Raw genomic sequence first — 19,786 nt, 5'->3', positions numbered from 1 at the left:
ATAAAACTGAACTTCTGTTAAATGATTTCATTCATTTATTCAAAAAAAACAAATCTTAAGTGCTTGCTGCTCTCCAGAAACTATATCAGTGCTAGGTAAACAAGCATGATTTGCCTCCTGCCCTCATGAATTAAGTTACATTCTTTTTATAGCTTCCATAAATAAACATTTAATTTGCAGGCATAAATGTATTTAATTAGGATATTACAGAAGAAAGAATGGACTGTAAGTAAGACGTTATTCATTAGATACAAAGGCAAAGCTCTTCTTAGCTATCATACATGTAACCTACTCTAGGCCTTGAAAACAAGCAAAGATATTATGTCTAAATAAAATGAAGGGCAAAGATTAACAGCTATCTAACCAAGGTGATTAGTATGGTCAGGCAAATTGTAATATTCCAGAAATGAAAACCTGACTTCCTTTTCACCAACACATTTCTTATAACTGGATTACCCAATAACTCCCCCTACCACCTCCCACAAAGACAAGCCAAAGTCCATGGAGCCACTCAGTGGTTTTGATTGATTGATTGATTGACTGATTGTATTTGTAATTTAAATTCTTTTTAAAACTTTTTGAAAATAGCAAAATCAGAAATAACCTAAGGAAAGCTGAGGTGATTTCTTTGCCAAGCCACAAAAAGCAAAAGTGCAATGTGTTCCCATGCCCCTTCTGTCATTTCAACTTTGTAGAGTCAACTTTGTAGACTCTCAGACTGGAGAGTCTCCCTAGTTTGTGGCATTTAAACTTAAAAAGAAAAGTCACAAAGAGAGAGAAGAAAATTAATCTGATTGCCAAATCTGAATCACTTATATGTACGCTCCCAAAATCTATACTTCTACACCAAGGAGAATTACCCAGAGAAATGCTAGAGATGTAATATGTGTTTGCAGTCACATAACTAATGATTCATGAGGGAAGAGCAGATACAGAGCAGTCAATCTAATGTTTGGGGGATAATTTTATTGATGAACTACCTTAGGAATTAGTTTTCTCTCACATGAGCCAAGGTATAAATTTCTGATTAAATGGTATCTGTAATCATTGAAGCATAATGTCAATTAAAATAACCACTGGTGGTCAACCAGTGGTCAACAAAACCACTATTTAATTTTAATTATACAGAACTTGAAATAAATGTAACATATAAGAATGTATACACATACCATTGATCCATCGAGCTTCTAGATCATGAAGCACAAATTCTTTCCTGAAGAGGTCTTCTAAAGACAATCTGGTTTCTGATGAATTTGTGAGTTCATCTAAAATAAAGTAAATTTTAGGTTAGACACATTCTCCAAAGAAGACATACAGATGGCCAAGAGGCATATGAAAAGATGTTCAACATCACTAATTATTAGAGAAATACAAATCAAGACTACAGTGAGATATCACCTCACACCAGTCAAAATGGCTATCATCAAAAAATCTACAAACAATAAATGCTGGAGATTGTGTGGAGACAAGGGAACCCTCCTACACTGTTGGTGGGAATGTAAATTGGTACAGCCACTATGGAGAACAGTAAGGAGGTTCCTTAAAAAACTAAAGATAGAGCTACCATATGACTCTGCAATCCCACTCTTGGGCATATATCCGGAGAAAAACATAGTCTGAAAGAATACATGCAGCCCAATGTTCATTGCAGCACTGTTTACAATAGCAACCTAAATGTCCATCAATAGAAGAACAGATAAAGGAGATGTGGTACATATATACAATGGAATATTACTCAGCCATTAAAAAGAATGAAATAATGCCAATTGCAGCAACATGGAAGGACCTAGAGATTGTCATACTGAGTGAAGTCAGACAGAGAAAGAGAAATATCGTATGATACCCCTTATATGTGGAATCTAAAAAGAAATGATACAAATGAATTTATTTACAAAACAGACTTAGAGAATGAACTTCTGGTTACCAGGAGGGAAGGATGGGGGAAGGGATAATTACAGAGTTTGGGACTGACATGTACACAATGCTGTATTTTAAATGGATAACCAAGAAGGACCTACTGTATAGCACGGGGAACTCTGCTCAATTTTATGTGGCAGTCTGGATGGGAACAGAGTTTGGGGGAGAATGGATACATGTATAGGTATGGCTGAGTCCCTCTAGTGTACACCTGAAACTATCATCAACATTGTTAATTGGCTATACTCCAACATAAAATTAAAAGTTTTAAAATGTCTTAAAAAAAACTAATGAATTACACTATCTGGACTACTTTGCTTTAAAAATATGTTAACTAGATGACAATATAAAGTGGAAATTTTAATGGTTTTTGGCATTAGAAGTTTGTCTGTTCCATGATACTTTTCAACCCATTAAATTATTTTCAATATTAAAATTGTCTTGAGCTACCACAAATTTAAGAGATCAATCCCTTGTTATGTACTGATATATAATATGAAAGCAGTTAATAGTTTCTATTGTGCATTGTGCCCCAACGCACACATTTTCACTGTTTAACCATAATCCAGCCCAATACTTTCCAAAATCACTTCAACATATTCTCTCTAATGATAAATTTACAGTTTTGTTGTAAACACCAAAGATGAAGAGGTAAAGGTCCCAAACAAATATGATCAATAAAACTTCCCAACTTGAAAGGAAGTTCACCAAATAAACAGAATAAATACCAAAATTCCACAAATAAACCCAACAAATACTAAGTGGACTTAGGAGTTAAATGTAAAAACTCAATATAATGCCAGAATATGAATGAAAAGCACATGTTTATATTAGTCCCTGACACATAAACTAGGTGTACTTCCTTTTCAAATCCCCAAATGTAAGAAATGGAAGGACAACACAGCTTAGATACCAAAATTAAGCATAGCAAACATACTTTTAGACAAGAGGCTACAGACAAGTTTGTGATATTTCATTTTCTTTGCAAAATAATATGATTGTTTATTTACTGTATAAAATCATCTTTGTGACCTTTCAGCTGTGACCTTAACTCTGGTTGAAAATAAAATGTCAACAATATATGCTAACCTCATTAGATATTGTTTTTTAAAAGTTCAGTACTTATTGTAGCAAGAGCTTTGTTTCTTCCATCTGAAAAGCTGGGGCAAAGAATCAATAACTTCAAATGCAGTTTCTTTCAACATGAATCAGCCATGTAGTTAACCCACAAAATAATTGTTCAGAAACAACTGAAAAAAATATAACAGATGGAACTAGTGAGAATTGTTTGACCCAAGCCTAGTATAAGACGTGATTATATATAGATATGCAAAACAAAATGCTCCATTTGACAGTCTGACACAACAAAATTTAAATTTACCTTATTCATTCAACAAATACTAGGGCTCTTAATTTTCAAGGTGTTAAGTGAAGTATTGTAAGGTGCAGAAGACATATCTATGTCCTGCCCCGAGGGGTTCACACAAAGCAAGAAAGAATACGATGGATGTCAGAATGAGGATACAGAGTACTGTATGAGCTCAGACAAAGGAAGGAAAATATCTTGCAAAAACAATCAGAAAAGCCTTCAGTGAAAAATATAATGACCAAATATCACGCATTGCTGGTGGGAATGAAAAATGGTACAGATACTTGGAAGACAGGTTAGCAGTTTCTTACAAAACTAAACATGTAATCTAACAATTGTGCTCCCTGGTATTTACCCAAATGAGCTGAAAACTTACAGCCACACAAAAATCTGCACATGGATGTTTATAGTAGCTTTATATATAACTGCCAAAATTTGGAAGCAACCAAGATGTCTGTCCTTCAGTAGGTGAATGGATAAACTGTGGTCCAGATATTGTGATACTATGAAGTGATAAAAAGAAACGAGCTATCAACCATGAAAAGACATGGAGGAACCTTAAATTATTAAGTGAAAGAAGCCAGTTTGAAAAGACTCCATACTGTATGATTCCAACTATGTAACATGCTGGAAAATGTAAACAATGGAGACTCTAAAGGTACTAGTAGTTAGAATGGTAGATACATGTCATTAAACTTTTGTCCAAATCCATAGGATGTACAACAGCAAGAGTGAACCCTAAAGTAAAATCTGAACTTTGGGTGATAATGATGTGTCAATATAGGTTCATCAGTTGTAGTAAACATATCACATGTGGGATGTTGACAATGGGGGAGGTTTTACCCATGTGAAGGTAAGGGTAAATGGAAAATCCCTGTACCTTCTGTTCAATTTTTCTGTGAACATAAAATTTCTCTTGAAAATAAAATCTATTCATTTTTATTTTTAAAAGTTAAATGACCTGGGCCTTACAGGTTTCAAAAGACAGAGAAAGGGAATGGCATGGACAAGTGAAGGAATGAGAGCATTTTAGAAAAAAGAATGACTGCTTTTTGTTTGACACAGCAAAAAAGCTTTGATGCTAGAATTAATTTTCTGTCATAGTAGTTTGGGATTTTAATCAGATGAGCTAACTTTATCAGGATTTCAGAAATATATTTATTCTATGAGATATCTCAATAAGACCAGATTTTGGTATAGACAAGTTTCACAATTTAAAGTTTCCTGAGATTATATAAAGGCACCCTAATTTGTCCAATACAATCCCTTTAATTCTTAGATGATTACACTTTACCATCTCTCTTTGATATGCATTTATTTAGTTGATCCAATGAAATTTATATAGGTAAAGGTAGGAGGTAGGAGTCTAACTTTCAGTGGAAAGTAGATTATGATAGCACAATCTATTAAATAAATGATCCTTATCAACTGAATTGAAAAATTTACTATATTTTTGCTCCTAGGTAAATTCCACATATTTTGTTTACTGTATTTTCTGGGCATATGTAAAACAAACAAACAAAAAAACACCTTGTAAGGCAAATGCAGCATACCATACAATCTTTTTTTCATATACTTTTTTGAAATATTATTTTGGCAATTCTCAAACATCTGTTCTTTCATATGAGCTTAAAAATCATATTAAAATCCACCAGAATGGGAATCTTATTAAAATAGCATTATACATACACAGTGAATTGGAAAACTTTAAACTTTAGGTACATTAATTGTGTTTCATCTTCTATTTTTCATATAGATCCTTCACATTTCCTATTATATTTACTAGTAAGTATATATGGTTTGTTATTGTGAACAGAATATTTCCCATTGTTATTCTAAATGAATTAATACACACACACAGAGTTAATAATTATATTATTCACCATATCACATTTTCTTTAAAATGCCAATGGAAATTAAATCTTTTATTTTTCTACATATTCAATTCTATCATCTGAAAATACATTTTCTCTTTTTCCTAAAGTTTAAATTTATATGTATATATATTTATATGTATATCTGTGCATGTATATATATGCATTTATATGTATATATATACATTTATATGTGTATATACACACACACATAATATATATATAAAATTTTCAAGTATTGCAGATTCACACGCAGTTGTAAGAAATAATACAGAAAGACAAATCCTTTATACACTTCCTCCAGTTTCCATCAATAACATATATCTTGCATAAACAATATCTGAAAAAGAAATTGACATTGATACCCTCCACCAACTTTATTCAGACTTCACCAGTTCTGCATGTATTCAGTTGTGTACATGTGAGTATATGTGGCTGTCTTTAGTTCTATGCAATTATATCAAATATGATGAGTACCAGTAAGGCAGAGAACAGTTCCATCACCAGAATCTCCTGTGTTGCCCTTTTATTGCCATAACCTCCCTCTGCAACCTTTGGCAACCACTGATCTATTTCCCATCTTTATAATTTTGTAATTTCAAGAGTGCTATGTAAATGGAATCATGCATTATGTAATATTTTGAGATTGGCAGAGATCCATCTTAGTTGTTGAGTGTATCAATTCTCTGTTCCTTTTTGTTGCTTGGTACTATTCCAGGGCATGAATGTATCAGTTTGTTAAACTATCCATCTGTTGAAGGAAATCTGGGTTATCATTTGTAGCTTGGGGTTATTATGAATAAAGCTGCTATGAACATTAATTATAGGTTTTTATGTGAACATAAATGTTCCTTTCTTTGGGATAAATGCCAAAATATGCAATTGCTGGGTCACACGGTGCACATTTAGTTTTGTAAGAAAAAATCGGATGCTTTTCTAGAGTAGTTGTACCATTTTACATTCTCACCAGCAATGTAGAAATGACCTAGTTTTTCTGTGTTCTTGCAAGAATTTGGTGTTTTTTTTAAAAAAATAAGCCATTCTGATATATGTGTAATGATATGCCGTTGTGGTTTTAATTTGCATTACCCTAATAGCTAATGAACATCTGTTAATGTGCTTATTTGCGATGTTTATATCCTCTTAAGTGAAATGTCTGTTCACGTCATTTGCCCATTTTCTAATTGGATTGTTTTGTTTCTGTGACTGTTGAGTTTAGAGGTTTTTATTCTAGATGTAAATCATTTGTTGATATGTCAACTTCGGATTTCCTCCAGCCCTCTACCTTGTCTTTTCATCCTTTTAAAAAGGACTTCTGCAGAGGAAAAGTTTTTTAATTTTGATGAGATCCACTTTATCATTTTTTCCTTTTATAAATCACACTTTTATTGTCAAGACTAAGAATGCTTCAACTAATCCTGAAGATTTTCTCCTATCTTTTTTCCTAAAAGGATAATAGTTTTATATTTTACATATAAGTCCCGGAATCATCTTGAGTTACTTTTTGTCTATCATGTCAGGATTAATTAGAGGTTCATATTTTATTTTTGTTTTTTTGCATATTGGATGACCAATTGCTCCAGCACCATTAAAAAGCATTTATTTCATTTTAGTGAATTATTTCATTAGCTCGAGTGTCAAAACAATGTTGAATAATAATGATGAAATAACAATCCTGCTGTCTTCTTTTATTATGGCAGCATCTTTAATATTTCATTATTTAATAAGATGTTTTTTCTTGATTTTTGGAAAGGAATCTGTATCATGCTTAAGTAATTTGTTTTTATTCCTGTCACTTCGAACTTTTATCTGAAATTATAACCATGTCATGATACACTTCCAGCCTTTTATATAAACATAATTTTCTCCTTTAATGTGTTGATATAAAAGTTTTATAAATGAAATTTCCTATTTCCAACCACCCTCTATTTCTATAACAAAATCCAACTGGTCATGGCAAATTATTATTACTTTTCTACTGCTAGATTAATATGTTAAATGTTTATTTAAATGTTCAGATTTTTTTAATGAATTAAACTAATGGTCCATTATTTTTTTTCATTTTGTATTATACTGATAAGTTAACATTTTAATAATTTTAGTAAATATTCTGAACTCCATTTATTTTCTATAATCTGAAATAATTCAATAATTTTAATAGTCAGGATTTTTTAACTCCAATTGCCCTTAGAGTTTATTATAAAATCAACTCATCAAAGTAATTCAAACTATTGTGATTAAATTTTAAATTTAAACAATAATCAGATAAAACTTAAGGTTTAAATTATTTGTCTTCATTCATTACTGAATGAACTGTATATACTTCATTACTTCATTCCTTTTTCTGGTTGTTTTTTTTTCCTTATTTCTTTGTCCATTTCTTTAAATTTTTCTTAGCTGCCAGGCACTACCCCTGAGGTCTCTTGAATTTTTCAGTCCTAGAAAAGAGACTTCTTCCTCTACATATGATGAATAATTAAGCTTCTGTTTTAATAGCCTTGGAGGCTGGTTTTATTATCCCCTAGCTCCTTTTATCTCCACATCTCATCATAGTCTTTTGGGGTGTTCATCCTTTGTAATCAATCATCCCTTTTCCAAATGCCCCTCCCCAAGCCCTATTGGGATATCCATTTGGAGGGGAAACTTAGGCTCAGCAAACCTAAAGATTTTGACAAAGTTCACATGGTTAGTAAGAGGCAGGACTGAAATTGGAACCTACATCTCTCTGACCTATTAAGCTCCACTGTCTCTCAAAATAAGTTTTCTTTTCTCGTTCTCTATAATATTGTGTTAATTAGTTTTTTTTAAATGTACAATTTTATAAATGATATTTTAAGAATATTCTTATTTCCTTTTAGCCACAATAATCCTCCTAATTGAAATTCAACTCCTCCTGTACCCTCTCCAGACTTTATTACCATCCCATTCTGCTCCAACCTGCTCATGAAGGTACCATTGCCACAGTCTTTCTATTTTCTCACATAGAGCAGTGTCACAGCATTCATGAAAAAGTGGAGCTTTTTGTTTGTTTTCTTCAAGAAATTGTCTATAAAATGTCAGCCTGAAACTCCAAATTTACCCTCTGCTCATTGTTGCACTCTATTTAGTATTAACATTAGTAGACATCACCTATCACACCTCATCAGCAAACATTTATAACCCAGCTGCAACCTGATTTCTCAGGAACTTAATTTATGTTAGAACCATCTGAAGAAATCTTATATTTCATACATTTTAATAATTTTCTCTCCATTTTGACTCTACAGCCACACTTAGCAAACAGAGAATCCTGGGCACCATTTCTTCATCCCAATCACTCACATCGAACACTGAGAAGGTAGCTTAAGAAGGAAATTGGTATTAGATTGTAAATAATTTTAAGAGATGATTCCTCATGTAAAGCTCCTTTCTTACAAATCTTCAGAGGAAGAAATTCTGAAATCAACACCTATTCCTAGTATCAACAAAATATTACTTAATTTTTTTTTGGCCGCACTTCACGGCCTGTGGGATCTTAGCTCCCTGATCAGGGATCAACATGTGCCCCCAGAAGTGGAAGCTCTGAGTCTCAAACACTGGACTGTGTCTCATAGACTTTATCCTTCACAAGTAAGGTACTGGGTAACACATCATCTCTAGTTATTTTGTAACTAAATATGAGATACCTTTTGATGTGTGTGCATATGTACATATATATAAGTGTGGATACATGTGTGAAAGTCTGAAAACCTAATATATGTTGATAGTTGCTATTTCTTTTTTTTTTAATGTTTGCTGTGGGTTTGTCATATATGGCCTTTATTATGTTGAGGTAGGTTCCCTCTATGTCCACTTTCTGGAGAGTTTTTATCATAAATGGGTGTTGAATTTTGTCAAAAGCTTTTTCTGTATCTACTGAGATGATCATATGGTTTTCATTCTTCAATTTGTTAATATGGTGTATCACATTGATTCATTTGCATATATTGAGGAATCCTTGCATCCACGGGATAAATCCCACTTGATCATGGTGTATGATTCTTTTAATGTGTTGTTGGATTCTGTTTGCTAGTATTTTATTGAGGATTTTTGCATCTATATTCATCAGTGATATTGGTCTGTAATTTTCTTTTTTTGTAGTATGTTTGTCTGCTTTTGGTATCAGGGTGATGATGGCCTCATAGAATGAGGTTGGGAGTGCTCCTTTAGCTACAATTTTTTGGAAGAGTTTGAGAAGGATGGGTGTTAGCTCTTCTCTAAATGTTTGATAGAATTCACCTGTGAAGACATCTGGTCCTGGACTTTTGTGTGTGGGAAGATTTTTAATCACAGTTTCAATTTCATTACTTGTGATTGGTCTGTTCATATTTTTTATTTCTTCCTGGTTCAGTCTTGGAAGGTTACACCTTTCTAAGAATTTGTCCATTTCTGTTGTAACTTCTCCTTTTTCATTTCTAATTTTATTGATTTGAGTCCTCTCCCTCTTTTTCTTGATGAGTCTGGCTAACGGGTTATCAATTTTGTTTACCTTCTCAAAGAACCAGCTTTTAGTTTTATTGATATTTGCTATTGTTTTCTTTGTTTCTATTTCATTTATTTCTGCTCTGATCTTTATGATTCCTTTCCTTCTGCTAACTTTGGGTTTTGTTTGTTCTTCTTTCTCTAGTTTTTTAGGTGGAAGGTTAGATTGTTTATTTGAGATTTTCATTATTTCTTGAGGTAGACTTGTATTGCTATAAATTTCCCTCTTAGAACTACTTTTCCTGCATCCGATAGGTTTTGGATCGTTGTGTTTTCATTGTAATTTGTCTCTAGGTACTTTCTGATTTCCTCAGTGAATCTCTTGGTTATTTAGTAATGTGTTGTTTAGCCTCCATGTGTTTGTGTTTTTTAAGGTTTTTTTTCCCTGTAATTGACTTCTAATCTCATAGTGTTGTGGCCAGAAGAGATGCTTGATATGATTTCAATTTTCTTAAATTTACTGAGGCATGATTTGTGACCCAAGATGTGATCTATCCTGGAGAATGTTCTGTGTGCACTTGAGAAGAAAGTGTAATCTGCTGTTTTTGGATGGAATGTCCTAGAAATATCAATTAAATCTATCTGGTCTATTGTGTCATTTAAAGCTTGTGTTTCCTTATTAATTTTCTCTTGGGATGGTCTGTCCATTGGTGTAAGTGAGGTGTTAAAGTCCCCCACTATTATTGTGTTACTGTTGATTTCCTCTCTTATAGCTGTTAGCAGCTGCCTTATGTATTGAGGTGCTCCTACGTTGAGTGCATATATAATTGTTATATCTTCTTCTTGGATTGATCCCTTGATCATCATGTAGTGTCCTTCCTTGTGTCTTGTAACATTCCTTATTTTAAAGTCTATCTTATCTGATATGAGTATTGCTACTCCAGCTTTCTTTTGATTTTCATTTGCATGGAATATCTTTTTCCATCCCCTCACTTTCAGTCTGTATGTGTCCCTAGGTCTGAAGTGGATCTCTTGTAGACAGCATATATATGGGTCTTGTTTTTGTATCCATTCAGCAAGCCTGTGTCTTTTGGTGGGAGCATTTAATCCATTCGCGTTTAAGGTAATTATCAATATGTATGTTCCTATTACCATTTTCTTAATTGTTATGGGTTTGTTTTTGTAGGTCCTTTTCTTCTCTTGTGTTTCCCACTTAGAGAAGTTCCTTTAGCATTTGTTGTAGAGCTTGTTTGGTGGTGCTGAATTCTCTTAGCTTTTGCTTGTCTGTAAAGCTTTTGATTTCTCCGAAGAATCTGAATGAGATCCTTGCCAGGTAGAGTAATCTTGGTTGTAGGTTCTTCCCTTTCATCACTTTAAATACATCATGCCACTCCCTTCTGGCTTGTAGAGTTTCTGCTGAGAAATCAGCTGTTAAACTCATGGGAGTTCCCTTGTATGTTATTTGTCATTTTTCTGTTGCACTCAATAATTTTTCTTTGTCTTTAATTTTTGTCAGTTTGATTACTATGTGTCTCGGTGTGTTTCTCCTTGGGTTTATCCTGCCTGGAACTCTCTGCACTTCCTGGACTTGGGTGGCTATTTCCTTTCCCATGTTAGGGAAGTTTTCGACTATAATTTCTTAAAATATTTTCTGAGGTGATTTCTCTCTCTCTTCTCCTTCTGGGACCCCTGTAATGCGAATGTTGGTGCATTTAATGTTGTCCCAGAGGTCTCTTAGGCTGTCTTCATTTCTTTTCATTCTTTTTGCTTTATTCTATTCTGCGGCAGTGAATTCCACCATCCTATCTTCCAGGTCACTCATCCGTTCTTCTGCCTCAGTTATTCTGCTATTGATTCCTTCTAGTGTATTTTTCATTTCCGTTATTGTATTGTTCATCTCTATTTGGTTGTTCTTTAATTCTTCTAGGTTTTTGTTTCTTAATTCTTCTAGGGCTTTGTTAAACATATCTTGCATCTTCTCGATCTTTGCCTCCATTCTTTTTCCGAGGTCCTGGATCTTCTGCACTATCATTATGCTGAATTCTTTTTCTGGAATGTTTCCTATCTCCACTTCATTTAGTTGTTTTTCTGGGGTTTTATCTTGTTCCTTCATCTGGTACATAACCTTCTGCCTTTTCATCTTGTCTATCTTTCTGTGAATGTGGTATTTGTTCCACAGGCTGCAGGACTGTAGTTCTTCTTGCTTCTGCCATCTGCCCTTTGGTGGATGAGGCTATCTAAGAGGCTTGTCGACAGTTTCTATTGAAAGGCTAAATATTTGTTAACCAAATAGTATCCTATGATTATGGTTATAATTATGAATAATAGTACATGGATCCAATGAGATGCACAGTATAACAATGATCCCAAGTATTTAAAGAACTGGAAACAGAGTAATTATTTTTTTAATTGTACAAGATATAGAATCTTAGCTAAAACATTCAACTTTGGCAACAGGAGTGTAGAAATAGAATTGACATTAAATAATTCTCTCCATGTTCTTTTCTCTGTTCTAGTCTATCATTCAAGATCATAGACTTCTATTGGTATTTCTGTGCTTTCTTCCAAAAATCCAATATTGCTTTTAAATGGCCTTTTGAAATAAGTTGGCCACATAATCTTAGAAGAGAAAAGAAAATTCTTCAGTAATGAACTGAAGGAAAACTAAACTGTGACTTTCAGTACTTGGTTTCTCTTTACTGAAACTGTGTTACTTTTTATCTGGTTTACTCTTGACATCAGAGGTTCAGAAACATTTCTTTTAATTTAAATCTTATTTGAAATAATTTCCTGTTAAAACAGTAATGAAAAGAAAAATCTCATCAGGTAGTTATTCAGAATTCCCACAAGAAGAACAAGGCTATTTCCTCTTTCTGCTCATTTGATTCTCTCTTTTCTCTGGACGTCCAATGTACCACCACCTTTATTTCCCAAAGCTACATTTAAATCTCTATTCTTAAAGGTTATTCTCACTTCCCATGTTTAGTGTCACTACAGGCTACTCTTCTACTGCATTTCCATTTTATTTATTTATTTTTTATTTTTTTGTGGTACGTGGGCCTCTCACTGTTGTGGCCTCTCCCGTTGCAGAGCACAGGCTCCGGATGCGCAGGCTCAGCGGCCATGGCTCATGGGCCCAGCCGCTCCGTGGCATGTGGGATCTTCCCGGACCGGGGCACGAACCCATGTCCCTTGCATCGGCAGGCGGACTCTCAACCACTGCACCACCAGGGAAGCCCGCATTTCCATTTTAAAACATTATTGATTTTTCAAAGTTCATAGAAAGGGTAACACCCCCGCCACCCTGTCTTATATAACTGTATATATGAAAATACAGAATGCAAATTATAGCAGTCACAGCCAAATTCCAGATCTTTTCAAAATATTTGCTGATTGTACATTTCCTAGTCAGACTTTAAAGTCTTGTTTTACTACTTAACAGCTAAAGCACTAATTCCTTTCTTTTTTCCATCATTTTCCCATTCTTTTCTTTCACTAGGATGCTGAAATACAATACAACAGACTGAATATTGTCAAAATTTATGTCATTTGAGATCAGATATAATATACCAAGTTCTTTTTAATGTTTCCTGATTTATCACCTAGAAAATGAACAAAGGGTTACTATTTCCAGTTAAGGAGCTACACATAGTATGGAATGTAAAATTGAGGAATAAAAATACATATCACTGAAACAGAAGAAAATTACAAGGTATGCCCTGGTACAAGTTACATCTCTTTTCTTTTCTATTTATAAATGAAGAAATATATGGAAATCATTAGGCAAAGTACTCAGCTTATTTAATGTTAGCCATTGTCATTATTATTATTAAAATGTTAAAATGTATAGGTCAATATAAAGCAAATTTGAATTTTAAAATTTCAAAGTCACAAAACAAAATGTTTTCCCTTTCTTTGGAGTTTTTGTTTCTCTCATAGTTCCCTTCAGCCCAAATATTTCCATTATGTTCTTGGATGTACCCTACCAGAAGTACAGTATTGAGTTGCATGTTTTAGTAGAAAAAGTTAGTGAAATGTAAAATTCACTCAGAAGTCTCTTTTTGAAAGAAGAGTATTTGGCTATTTTGAATTTGTAAGGTCAAATATATGGATCACACAAATAAATTATAAATCAGTCTTGTCAATGAAGCAGCTTGTCACTTAGTATTCTGAACACCAATTCATCCACTCAAACAAAAGCACAAAGGGAATTAGTGCACTGTGTACCATCTGTTTTATAGTCCCAGAAAATTACCTTTGTTCCTCTTGGTATGCCAGGAGTTTCCTTCCTCTATCTCTTTCTTTTGCCTTTTCCTACTCCAATATCTTGTGGCAACAGCTTAGTTTCTTGAATAAAAGGCCAGTCAATTCCTTATCTTCATCAATTCTACCACCTAGAACCACTTTTGACTCAGATTAACCCTGTATCTTATAAAGTCTAAATTATATATACCCTTCAAATTAAATTTACTTCCTAAATCAGATTATCTTCCAATGAATGTTCTTTCCTTCTCAAGTATATTTCCAGCATGTAGCGTTCATACAGAAAGCCACATTTTAATTATAAAAAGTCATTTAAAAATTCAGCTATGTGGAAAGTTACTAAATTGTAACTACAGCTGGGTCTGTACTGAATGGAATGAAGAGGACGGCTGCCAAATAAGGTATTATATATTTATTTAACTGTCACTTTCTTCCCTCTCCCAACTCTGTCCTTTTTTTTCACCATGCATGGGGAGAATTTCTAGGGAATGTACACTGAATACAAAATACTGAAATACAGATTACAAGAAGTTTGCCTTCTACGATCCATTCATCTTCTCAAAGTTTCCCCACAGACAGTTATGAACTTATACTCCCACTGCCTATACTCAAACAGGGACAAGCACTAATGCTGAAATAACAGTAATCAGAGCTAGGAGTTCATATTTTAATCCTAGTTAAACCCTTAACTAGTGCATAGGCCCTTGGCTAGTTCTCTCCATCTATTCAGGAGTAAGTTTCCTCATTTGTAAAGAGAAAGGGTTGGACTAAATTACACTGTGGATGGCTGTGTTCTAGAGACTCTAAAGCTCTCTTAGGACAGAGAAAGGAGAGGGGTAGATGGGAATTATGTGGTTAAAACTCTTCAAACAGAACAGCTCTGCTGTTGACATGTTTGGTTTCTTCATATAGAATTTTATTGGATGTACCCCTCCCCAAACACACACAAAGGCCCATAAAGTAGCTTGCATCCGTAAGATGCCCTAATTTCTGTTATATTCTGTACGAGTTCTCCTTATTTTCAGCAGACACTCTTAAGTGCTCATCAAAATAAGGAATGTACTTTCAGGTTCTGAAGGACTTATTAAATTTTACTTCAAACTTGTCATCTCTTGAATAAGTAAATCAAGAGCTTTAGGATTTACTCATAGGTTTAATTAGTCAAATTAGTCAATTATTCAAAGTGCTAATCACATTCAATCTTCTTTCTGAGACTTTTTCCAAATTAAATCTCCTGAATTTGAGTAGAAAACCTAAATGTGAGAAATGTACTTGCACAAAGGCCTTTTACATTGTGAGAAGAAAAGGCAAATTACAGACTGATACACATATACACATAACACACACCTTACACACACACACACACACACACACACATACACATGCTAGAATGATGTCTTCTTTATACCCTAATGTGTTATAGCTCTACTTTGGGCCTATGAGTTCTTATATAAACAAGTTTGAGCTCCTCCCTCAGGCATATTTTTTATTTCAATCACATTACCATGAGCAAATTTTTGTTCCATATCTCTACTACTCTACAGGAGAGCACTGCAGAGCATAATCTGTGGGCAACTGTGGAAGCAGTCCTAAAAGTCAAAATTATATTCATAGTAATACTAAGGCACATCTTCCTTTTACACTGGGTTGAAATTCCCACTCCTGGAAGCAAAACCAAAAGTGGATGCAACTACAGGCACCTCACTGAGAGTCAATACTGTGGCATAAAACTATATGATAGTCATTCTGTTCTTTAGTCTTATAAATGCTCAAAAAATGCTTGAAAAATCCTATTCCAGTTAAGAATTTCCTCAACACAGTTCTAAAAATTGTCCATTGTATTCAGTCTCCACCCTTGATATCTTTTTAATATTTGTGTGGTGAAAAGGGACTTATACCTCCTCCCCTCTGCTGCCCAAAAAGCACTTCCCCTGCATATTGACATGGTACTTGTTCCAAAGAAATGCATGTGGGCAATTGCTTAAGTTATGAACTGAACTAACAGCTTTTTTCCTGGAATACCATTTTTAGTGGAAAAACTGAATAACAAACTATGATTATTTAGATTTAAGGATCTGGCAAATGTTTTCTTCAAAATAAATAAAATGAGCCTCTCACTTAAAAATCATAACTGTTAAAAAATAATACATAAAAAAATTTAAAAACACAATTGTTTGTTACAAACTATAAAATTCAAGCTTTCAAAAAAAAAATTGAAGTTTTCAAAACTTGTGTTCTCTATCTTGAGTTTGACTACTTCCCAATACTCTTCTAGTGAGATTTTTCTAGTTATACCATCAGTGATATTAGCTGTTTTTTCTTAATATTGTGTAATAAACTCTACCAACATTTGGAAGATCTGTATAACTCACTGAACTAATATTTTCCAAATGACCAATGCATAATGTTACAGAATCGTGCATAGGTAAAAGATCCTTTTAAAGTGCTAGATGGACCAATAGATTTTAAAAGCAGAGTACTGATATTTTACGGATATGGTTTCAGGTTTCACAATGCAGCTAACCATTGAGGATCTACCATTTATCAAGTTCTCAAGAAGTATCAAGGAAGAGCCTCTACAATTATGTGAAAAAGCTATTAAAAAACTCCCTCCATTTCTAACTACATATATTTATGAGGCCAGAATTCCTTCATATGCTTCAACCAAAGCAACTGACTCCAAAAGAATTGACACAGGAGTACATATGAGAATCCTGCAGTCTTCTATTGAGCAGACATTAAATATTTGCAAAAACATAAAATAATGACATTCTTCTCACCGATTTTTGAAAAGGTAACTATTTTTCATTATATATTATGTATATTTACATGTAATAGTTTTACTTTGCCATTTTAAATGAATTAACAGATATTTTATAAAAAGCCTGAGAAATTAATTTCTAATCCAGAAAATATTTATAGGTATAATTCAAATGCCCAAAAGCACTTTTATGTCCTCAATGATTTGTTAGAGTTCCCCACACTAAGCTCTCCTGTGTATACTTTATTGTGTATTTTATTAAGTTTATTTTACCTTCATTTCAAACTGCTAAGGTTATAGTAAGTATTATTCTAGGTCTCTACAGATGTGGACTCTCTTCTCGATTTGGTAATAACATCAGATTTAATGATCATACTACATTATGTTATTGTTATGTTCATCATCAAGAACTTCATGAAATATTTCTCTGACATTCTGTAATTTTTAATACAAGAGTGAATAAGTAGATAAATTTGTCACTGGTCAATATTTAGTGAAAACTCGGTTTGTACTGATAGTATAAACTATTATGCATCATACAATAAATGGAGGAAACAGTGTAAATGGTAAAGATATAAAACCTAGCCTTGATGGTTTTAAATATAACAACTCAGGTTGATCACAAATCACAGAAGCCAGTTGCATATAAATTGGATCGGTAAAGTCTGTTATTAGAGTGATATCAATGAACACAAAGGAGTAGATTGCTCCAAGAGACTGTTTTCCCACAGTAACATCAAAAAAAAAAAAAAAACCACAAGAAAAATTGTCAGAATAAACTGTCAAAACTCTGGAAAACAGTCAAATGTTTACAAAAGACAAGCAAACACTGAATCAAGAAAAAGGCAATTTAAAAATAATAGGAAGGCTTGTGGAATTTTTATTTGCCATTACCCCCATCCCCTCACTGTCTTGGTGGCAATCTTTGAGTCAGCAGCCTGCATTTGTAGTATGGTCCTGGTTCTAGAGGGAGCAAAGTAGATCTTATTCTCAAAGAGTTGTGTTTGCCTGCTCTAAACTGTCTCAACTGACACAAGGCACTTATTTTTGTTACACCTGATCCAGAACAATCAGGGCAGAAAAGCAATGGGTATTCCTCAAAAACATCATAAAGCAAATGAATGAGCCACAGCTACATGGGGAAAAAGACAGAGTTAAGACATAATATAGGGAACCCAAAGCTGGGAGGCAAAGCTGGAAAAGAGTTTCTTTGGGAAATTAGGCATTCAAAATGCCTACATATATTGGAACATTTGGAAAGCCACATGCATGCCCAGAGCAGTATGCATGCTCAAAAAAGATCTGAAAAGACCCTAAGTTTTCACCTCTGGCTAAACTTTAGGCTCAGTACAAGCAGGAAGTGAAGGCTAAGACAGAACTGCAGATGATCTGAATAAGTGTCCCAGCACAGTACTAATTTGAAAAGAATGAGATGGTTTTTTGGTCCCCTCTTTTTAAAAACATTCTACTTTTTTTTCTTTTTTTTATCCTCCCTGCCCCTCCCCACCTCTTGAATCCGAACATTCAAGGAAATCTTTGTAAAAATGTGACCTGTACATAAACTAAAGGAACAGAGACTTCAGAGACTACACATCACACAGGATACTGACTTTCCAAAATCGATATATCAATATTGATCAACTAATCAATGCATCAATATCAGTATCTCTCTATATCTATCTATTTATCCACATATCACTACATCCAACAACAGCAGGATACATTCTTTTCAACTACATGGAACAGTCTCCAGGATAGACCATATGTTAGGCCACCAAACAAGGTTCAATAAATTTAAAAATATTGAAATTATTCAAAATATGCTCTCTGAATGAGATGGAATGAAAGTAAAAATCAATAACAGAAAGAAAACTGGAAAATTCACCTGTATGAGGATGTTAAACAAGACACTTTTAACAAGCAGTATTTCAGAGAAGAAATCACAAAGGAAATTAGGAAATACTTTGGGACAAATGAAAATGAAAATACAACATACCAAAACTGATAGGATTCAGTGAAGGCATTACTAAAAGAGATAAATACCTCCACTAAAAAAGAAAGATCTCAAATCAATAACCTAACTTTACATGTAAATAAGTAGAAAAAAGAAGAGGAAATTAACTGAAATCTAGTAGAAGAAAGTAATAAATATTAGAGTGATGATAAATGAAATTAGAGAATAGAAAACCAGTAGAAAGAATCAATAAAATCAAAAGTTTTTTCTTTGAAAACATCAAAACAATTGACCAAATTTTACTTAAGTTGACTAAGATAAAAAAGAAAGAAGATGCAGATAATAAGTCAGTTATGAAACTGGGAGCATTGCTAAAATTTTATAGAAATTAAAAGAATCATGAGAGAATACTTTGAACAATTGTATGCTAACAAATTAAATAACTTAGATAAAATGGACACATTTCTAGAAACATGTAAACTACCAAACTGACTCAAGAAGAAATAAAAAATCTGAACAGACCAATTACTAGTAAGAAGATTGAATCCATAAACAAAAACCTCCCAAAAATGAAAAATGCAGGAACAGATGACTTCACTTGTAAATTCTACCAAACATTTAAAGAAGAATTAGCTCCAATTTTTCTCAAACTCTTCCAAAAGCTAGAAGAGGAAGGAATACTTAATAACTCCTTTTATAAGGTTAGGCTATTCTGATCCAAATCCAAAGAGAACACATGAAAAAAATGTTAAGATTCCTTATGAATATATATGCAAAAACCCTCAATGAAATACTAGTAGCAAATGGCAGAATGACTTCTTTTAATTGGCCAACCAAATTCTCCAGCATATCAAGAGGATTATGAACTATTAACAAAGAGGATTATTCCAGGAATTTAAGGGTAACCTGACCAAAAAAAAAAAAAAAAAGAGGTAACCAATGTAATACACTACATTCATAGATAAGAAGAGGAAAAACACATGATCATCTCAATTCATGATAAAAAGCATTTGACAAAATCCATCACTCTTTCTTTTAGAAACATTTTAAAAACTAGGAATGAAAAGAAACTTCCTCAACATGAAATAAGGTCTTTATGAAAAACCCACAGCTAAGGTGGCAGTCAGTGATAAAAGACTGAAAGATGTTCTGTGATCAAGAACAAGACAATGATGTCCACCTTCACCATTGCTATACAAAATTATACT

General features: G+C 33.4%; 1 protein-coding gene across 5 annotated transcripts in view; it reads right to left on the bottom strand.

Annotated features, from left to right (window-relative positions):
* Positions 1 to 19,786, bottom strand: part of DPP10 (dipeptidyl peptidase like 10) — a gene marked incomplete at both ends in the record, with an annotated part of 1,290,793 nt that overhangs the window by 481,437 nt on the left and 789,570 nt on the right. For 4 of the 5 annotated variants that reach the window (XM_082658735.1, XM_082658736.1, XM_082658734.1 and 1 more), the window contains one exon: positions 1,170 to 1,265. The exons of the other annotated variant lie outside the window; for it this stretch is intronic. In XM_082658735.1, coding sequence (XP_082514861.1) covers positions 1,170 to 1,265 — 96 coding nt within the window. The remainder of the gene's footprint in view (positions 1 to 1,169; positions 1,266 to 19,786) is intronic. 5 annotated transcript variants of the gene reach the window in all.

Source organism: Grampus griseus (genome assembly GCF_964374135.1).
Source record: "Grampus griseus genome assembly, chromosome: 7".
NCBI classification, from domain to species: Eukaryota; Metazoa; Chordata; class Mammalia; order Artiodactyla; family Delphinidae; genus Grampus; species Grampus griseus.
This window is presented reverse-complemented; position numbering and strand designations above follow the sequence as displayed.